Genomic DNA, 6,000 nt, shown 5'->3' on the forward strand with positions numbered 1-6,000 from the left:
AGCCCAGGACTGGCAAAAAGAAGAAAAAAAATTCAGGTGATGTTACTATGAATTTTCCTTTTTCTTTTGGTGCTTACCTGGTTTGAACTCAGGGTTCCAGATGCTCACTCACAGTTGTTGCTCTACTCCTTAAGCTATGCCTCCAATCTGTCATTTTACTGTTAATTGGAGGTAGAGTGTCTGCGAAGTTGACTTCAAACCAGAATTCTTCAGGTCTTAGTGTCCTGAATAGGTAGGATTATAGGTGTGACCCACATGTGCCCAGCTGAATTTTCTTTTCTTTTCTTTTCTTTTTTTGTTGTTGTTGGTTGTGAGGACTGAACTCTGGGCCTAGGCACTGTCCCTCAGCTCTTCAGCTCAAGGCTAGCACTCTACCATTGGAGCCACAACGCCACTTCCGGCTATTTCTGCTTATGTGGTGCTGAGGAATCAGACCCAGGGCCTCATGCATGCAAGGCAAGCACTCTACCACTGAGCCACCTTCCCAACCCCAAATACTAAATTCTTTTTTTTTTTTTTTTTTTGTCGGTCGTGGGGCTTGAACTCTGGGCCTGGGCGCTGTCCCTCAGCTCTTCAGCTCAAGGCAAGCGCTCTACCACTTGAGCTACAGCACCACTTCCGGTTTTCTGGTGATTTACTGGAGATAGGAGTCTCACGGTCTTTCTTGCCCGGGCTGGCTTTGAACCGCGATCCTCAGATCTCAGCCTCCTGAGTAGCTAGGATTACAGGCGTGAGCCACCAGCGCCCAGCCCCAAATACTAAATTCTTATGAGTTCTCTGGCCAGTTTATCAGTGGGCATGTTTCTATTATGTTGAACTGCATTGTAAGTTAGGTCCTAATGAATATTTAGTATTTGTTGTGTTCTGTGCATTTGATGTATCAGTTAATTCTCAGAGCAGCCAAGTTGCAAACAAGGAAGCTGAGCTGGGGAGGGTTTCACTGGGCTGTCTGTGGGCTCAGTTAATGAGTGGCAGATGTGCGACGCCTGGCTTTTCAATGGCCTTGGACTTTGGTCCTGACATAGGTGTGTGAGGTTAATGATGTCTGGCTTACAGATGGTGCGTTTCAGTTTCCAAACCCTGACTTCGATAAGGACAAGAAGGGTCTTTGCTCAAGATCCCTAGAATAGGTGAGGGCTCCGTCCTTGAGGTCCTTGGCATTATTTCTTCTTTCCCCAAAGTTTCTGTTTGTCCACCTGCATCTCCCTGAGTGCCTAGAGGATGGCAGTACTCCAGGAGGGAGGGGCGTGTTCCTAGGTCCAGACAGGGATACCCTGAAGCTTTGGTGTGGCAGTGTTGGCCTGTACTAATGAGTTTACAGAGGCAAGGGGTGGGGGAGCACTGGGGCAGGGAGCAAGTATGAAAGGCAGAAATGCTAGAGCTTTCAAGGTGTATGTTTCTTTCCTTTGCTGTGTCTGTGTCACCTAGCCTCCAAAACAGATTGAACTCTCTTCCTCCCTAGAAAAGTCCACATAGCAGTCATCCCTACTCCCAGCCATCAGAGTGATGCAAGGCTCCTGAACCTCCCAGCCTTTACTGTCCTTGCCTCAAATGCTCTGCCTGAGGATAAAGAAAATCCTCAGAGCATGTGTTGAATAAAGAGGTGGAGGAGACCCAACGCTGTGTACTCTCAGCCTAGTGTGGTGCACTAGCCTTTCCCTTGAAATAGAACCCTGTATGACTAGACCTCCAGGACCCAGTCCTTTTTAGCGTTAGTTGCTTTTCAGATAGCATCTTGTGTTGTTGCCTCTTGCTAACCTCAGACTATTATCTTCCTATTTATGATCTCCTAGATAGTGGGTCTTGCTAATTTTTACCCCCAGTCTGGCCTAGTACCATGATCCTCCTGATCTCTTACTCCTCCAGTAGCTGGAATTGTAGGTATGAGACACTATGTCTTACTAATAAACTGTTCTTGCTGGGCACTGTGGCACACATGTATAATTCTAGTGCTTGGGAGATTGAGACAGGAGAATCACAAGTTCAAGACCAGCACGAGCTACACAGTATTTGAAGCTGACCTGTACTACATGGAAAGACCTTATCTCACCAAAATAAATATCAACATCATCAAAAAACAAAAACAAAAAACCCAACCTACTCTCAAGACAACAAATTCACTACTTGGAAAGTTGTATCAATCCTTTCCAGGGGATGGAGCCCATAACATGACTACCCTCCACCAAGCCTAACCTCTAGAGTTTTCTACCACCTCAATACTGCCATCATGGGACCAGCTTCTAGCACAGGCACTACCATAGGCCCTGGGTTTTGCATCCTATATGCTCCCGGGTGGTATGGCCACTGTTAGCTCATGAGTCACACAAAGCACCAGGTGTAAGCAGTCTAGTGTGAGATGAGCTTGTGGACTGGAGTAGTGGTTGCTCCAAAGAAGGGATTTGGGTATAACCAACCACATCAGAAAATGCCATGGCACTGAAGCTACATGTAAGCACGAAGGTGGGAAAATCTCTAGGAATATTGTTAAGGGATGAAAGTCAGGATACTAAAATCATAATAAATCCTATGTTGCATGTAAGTAAAATAGAAAAATCTATGAATATGTAAAAAGGTAAGGCTAATATTCCTGTGTGTGTGTGTGTGTGTGGTTTGAGGGGATGGAACCCAGGGCCTCACTAATGCTAATATGCCTCCAACTTCTAATATGCCCATTTTAACTTATACTTAAGAATGCAGACTTTGTATGTAACTATGGCCTAGCATATAATATCTTGCTATATGCATTCCATCATGGGCTTTTGGGAGTATTAATTTCAATATTTACAACATTCCATATCTCAATTTTTGTTGTGCCCTGAGTATCTCACTCATTTCAGCCTGACCCCAACCCTAGGAGGGTCTGAAGAGAAAGGATAGGTTTGTAATCCCACTTTCCAAAGAGCTGTACTTCTCATAGAAAACAGTTCATACTGGAAGGGGCTTGCGATGGCAAATAATACAGATGGCTGCAATGGCAGCATAGCCTCCCACATACTCCAGACCTGCTTCAAAACCTTGTGTTTAGGCTGGGAAGGTGGCTCAGTGGTAGAGCGCTTGCCTTGCATGCCTGAGGCCCAGGGTTCGATTCCTCAGCACCACATAAGCAAAAAGAAAAAAGCCGGAAGTGGCGCTGTGGCTCAAGTGGGAGAGTGCTAACCTTGAGCTGAAGAGCTGAGGGACAGCGCCCAGGCCCAGAGTTCAGGCCCCACGACTGGACCCAAAAAATAAATAAATAAATAAATAAAATAAAATGCAGCTTCATGGCCCCAGATCTTTTGTCCCTAGGATCTGGTGCAAGCCCAGAAATCTGCTCAGAGAATTTGAGGAGTCCAGTAGGGACCTGCCCTTTTCTCTCATCTCCTTGGCTCTGGGATAGTTGTTTTTTTTGGGGGGGGGTGCTTCTTGATCAATGAACCCCCTAGTAGCATAGTTACCTCTTCAGGCTGCCATGCTTTATGACATGTCCCTCCTTTCAGCCTAAATCAGACTTGACTGGTTTTGTTGTTGGCAGTGCTGGGATGGATCCCAGGCCTTCTATATGCCAGGCAAGCTCTCTACTACTGAGCCACCCCACCACCCCACTCTAGTTGTTATTGTTGTTATTATTATTATTATCACTATTATTATTATTGCTGGTCCTGGACTTGAACTCTGGGTCTAGGCACTGTCCCTGCACCTTTGTGCTGAGACCTAGCACTCTACCATTTGAGCTACAGCTCTACTTTTGGCATTTTGTGGTTCATTTGAAGATAATGAGTCTCTTAAGACTTTTCTTGCCTGGGCTGACTTTGAACTGTGATCCTCAGATCTCAGCCTCCTGAGTAATTAGGATTACAGATATAAGCCACAGGTGCTTGGTCTTTTTTGATTTTTTTTTTGAGGGTGGGGACTTTTGCTCTTTGTGTGGCAATGTGTAGTAAGCTTGCTGTGTGAATATTGAGTCTCTGTGGTCAGTCTCCTGCCCTGCTTTGATTACTTCCCTCAGGTTGTTACATATCTTGGTGGTGGCAATCTTTAGTGGTTTTCTAGGTGGGAGTCTGTGGCTTGGCCAGAACCAACTGGTGATGTTTCTTGCAGGCATTCGCCCCTACAAATGTGATGTCTGCAACAAGGCCTTCACTCAGCGCTGCTCGCTGGAGTCCCACCTGAAGAAGATCCATGGGGTGCAGCAGCAGTATGCCTACAAGCAACGCCGAGACAAGCTCTATGTCTGTGAGGATTGTGGCTACACAGGCCCCACCCAGGAAGACCTGTACCTGCATGTGAACAGTGCCCATCCGGGCAGCACGTTTCTCAAAAAGACATCCAAAAAATTGGCGGCCCTGTTGCAGAGCAAGCTGCCATCCACACACCAGGAGAGAATCAATCTGAGCGAGGAGGAGGAAAGGAAGTGAGGACGTGTAGGGGATGAGAGATACCAGCCTCGCCACCTTTACCTGGATTTTGGTTGTGAGGGTGTTCCTCCCACCCAACCTTTATCCCACGGGCTGTTTTTTAATGACAAGTGTTCAGTTCCCCTGTGTCCTTTCTGGATGGAGCAGTAGGATCTCTTCGCAGGTCTTTAGTTATCCTGCCACATCTGGCCCTGAACTGCGTGTCGTGTTGAACTTGGTTGCGTCAACCAAGGTCTGTTTTCTACACTCCGTTTTGTGGTTGTTGTTGTTTTGTTTTTAAACAGAATTTTCATACATGGACAGAGGGGTACTCTTGAAGAGACTATCATTTTATGGTGCCTTGAAATGCTACTCAAGCCAGGAAAATGAATATGTTGACAGAGTTTACAGAATTATTTTAATAAATGAAACATTCAAGTGAGTGAAACTTGCCTTTACAAACCCTGTTTAGGGTTTTTTGTGTGATTTTTGGACTCCAAGTAACTTGGGGGAAGTTTGAGTTGTATTGGTGAGGAAGCAAATCAATCTTTCTTCCTCCCTCCCTCCCTTCCTTTTTCTTTTTTGCCAGTCCTGGGGCTTGAACTCAGCTTCTTTTGCTCAAGGCTAGCACTCTACCACTTGAGCCACAGCGCCACTATGAACTATGAGCTATGAGTCCAGCCACAATATCTGCTTTGGGTTGGCATTAGGTCATTACAGTGCAGAATTGCCAATGCTGAGCTGGGCAGCTCACATTTAAAATCCCAGCTACTTAGAAGGCTGAGATCTTAGGCTTGAAGTTCAAAGTCAGCCCAGATAGAAAAGTCCATAAGACTCTTACCTCCAATTAACCAGTAAAAAAGGTAGGAGTAGGACTGGGAAGGTGGCTCAGTGGTAGAGTGCTTGCCTTGCATGCATGAGGCCCTGGGTTCAATTCCTCAGCACCACATAAACAGAAGAGGCCAGAAGTGGTGCTATGGCTCAAGTGGTAGAGTGCTAGCCTTGAGCTGAATAGCTGAGGGACAGCCCACAAGCCAGAGTTCAAGTCCCATGATCAACAAAAAAAAGCTAGAAGTTGGGGCTGGGAAGGTGGCTCAGTGGTAGAATGCTTGCCTTGCATGCCTGAGGCCCTGGGTTTGATTCCTCAGCACCACATAAGCAAAAAGAAAAAAAGCCGGAAGTGGTGCTAAGGCTCAAGTGGTAGAGCACTAGCCTTGAGCTGAAGAGCCTAGGGATAGTGCCTAGGCCCAGAGTTCAAGCGCCACGACCGGACCCCCCTACCCACACCCCCCAAAAAAAAGCTAGATGTGCCGGGCGCTGGTGGCTCACGCCTGTAATCCTAGCTACTCAGGAGGCTGAGATCTGAGGATCACGGTTCAAAGCCACAAAGTCTTACAAAGTCTGTGAGACTCTTATCTCCAATAAACCACTCCAAAACCAGAAGTGGCACTGTGGCTCAAGTGGTAGAGCGCTCACCTTGAGCTGAAGAGCTCAGGGACAGTGCCCAAGCCCAGAGTTCAAGCCCCATGACCGACAAAAAAAAGCTAGAAGTATGACTCAAGTGGTAGAGCACCAAGCTTGAGTGAAAAAGTGAGAATGTGAGGTTCTGAGTGTGGTCAAGCCTCAG

General features: G+C 46.6%; 1 protein-coding gene across 2 annotated transcripts in view; it reads left to right on the forward strand.

Moving 5' to 3' along the window:
• Window positions 1-4,810, forward strand: part of LOC138803705 (transcription factor Ovo-like 2) — a 31,783-nt gene extending 26,973 nt beyond the window's left edge. For both annotated transcript variants that reach the window (XM_069987770.1, XM_069987771.1), the window contains one exon: window positions 4,078-4,810. In XM_069987770.1, the coding sequence (XP_069843871.1) occupies window positions 4,078-4,394 (317 nt within the window). In that variant the 3' untranslated portion in view covers window positions 4,395-4,810. The remainder of the gene's footprint in view (window positions 1-4,077) is intronic.
• Window positions 4,811-6,000: the final 1,190 nt, after the last annotated feature.

The sequence above is a fragment of the Dipodomys merriami genome, unplaced genomic scaffold (assembly GCF_024711535.1).
Source record: "Dipodomys merriami isolate MVZ:Mamm:240054 unplaced genomic scaffold, mDipMer1.0.p SCAF_346, whole genome shotgun sequence".
In the NCBI taxonomy this organism is placed as follows: domain Eukaryota; kingdom Metazoa; phylum Chordata; class Mammalia; order Rodentia; family Heteromyidae; genus Dipodomys; species Dipodomys merriami.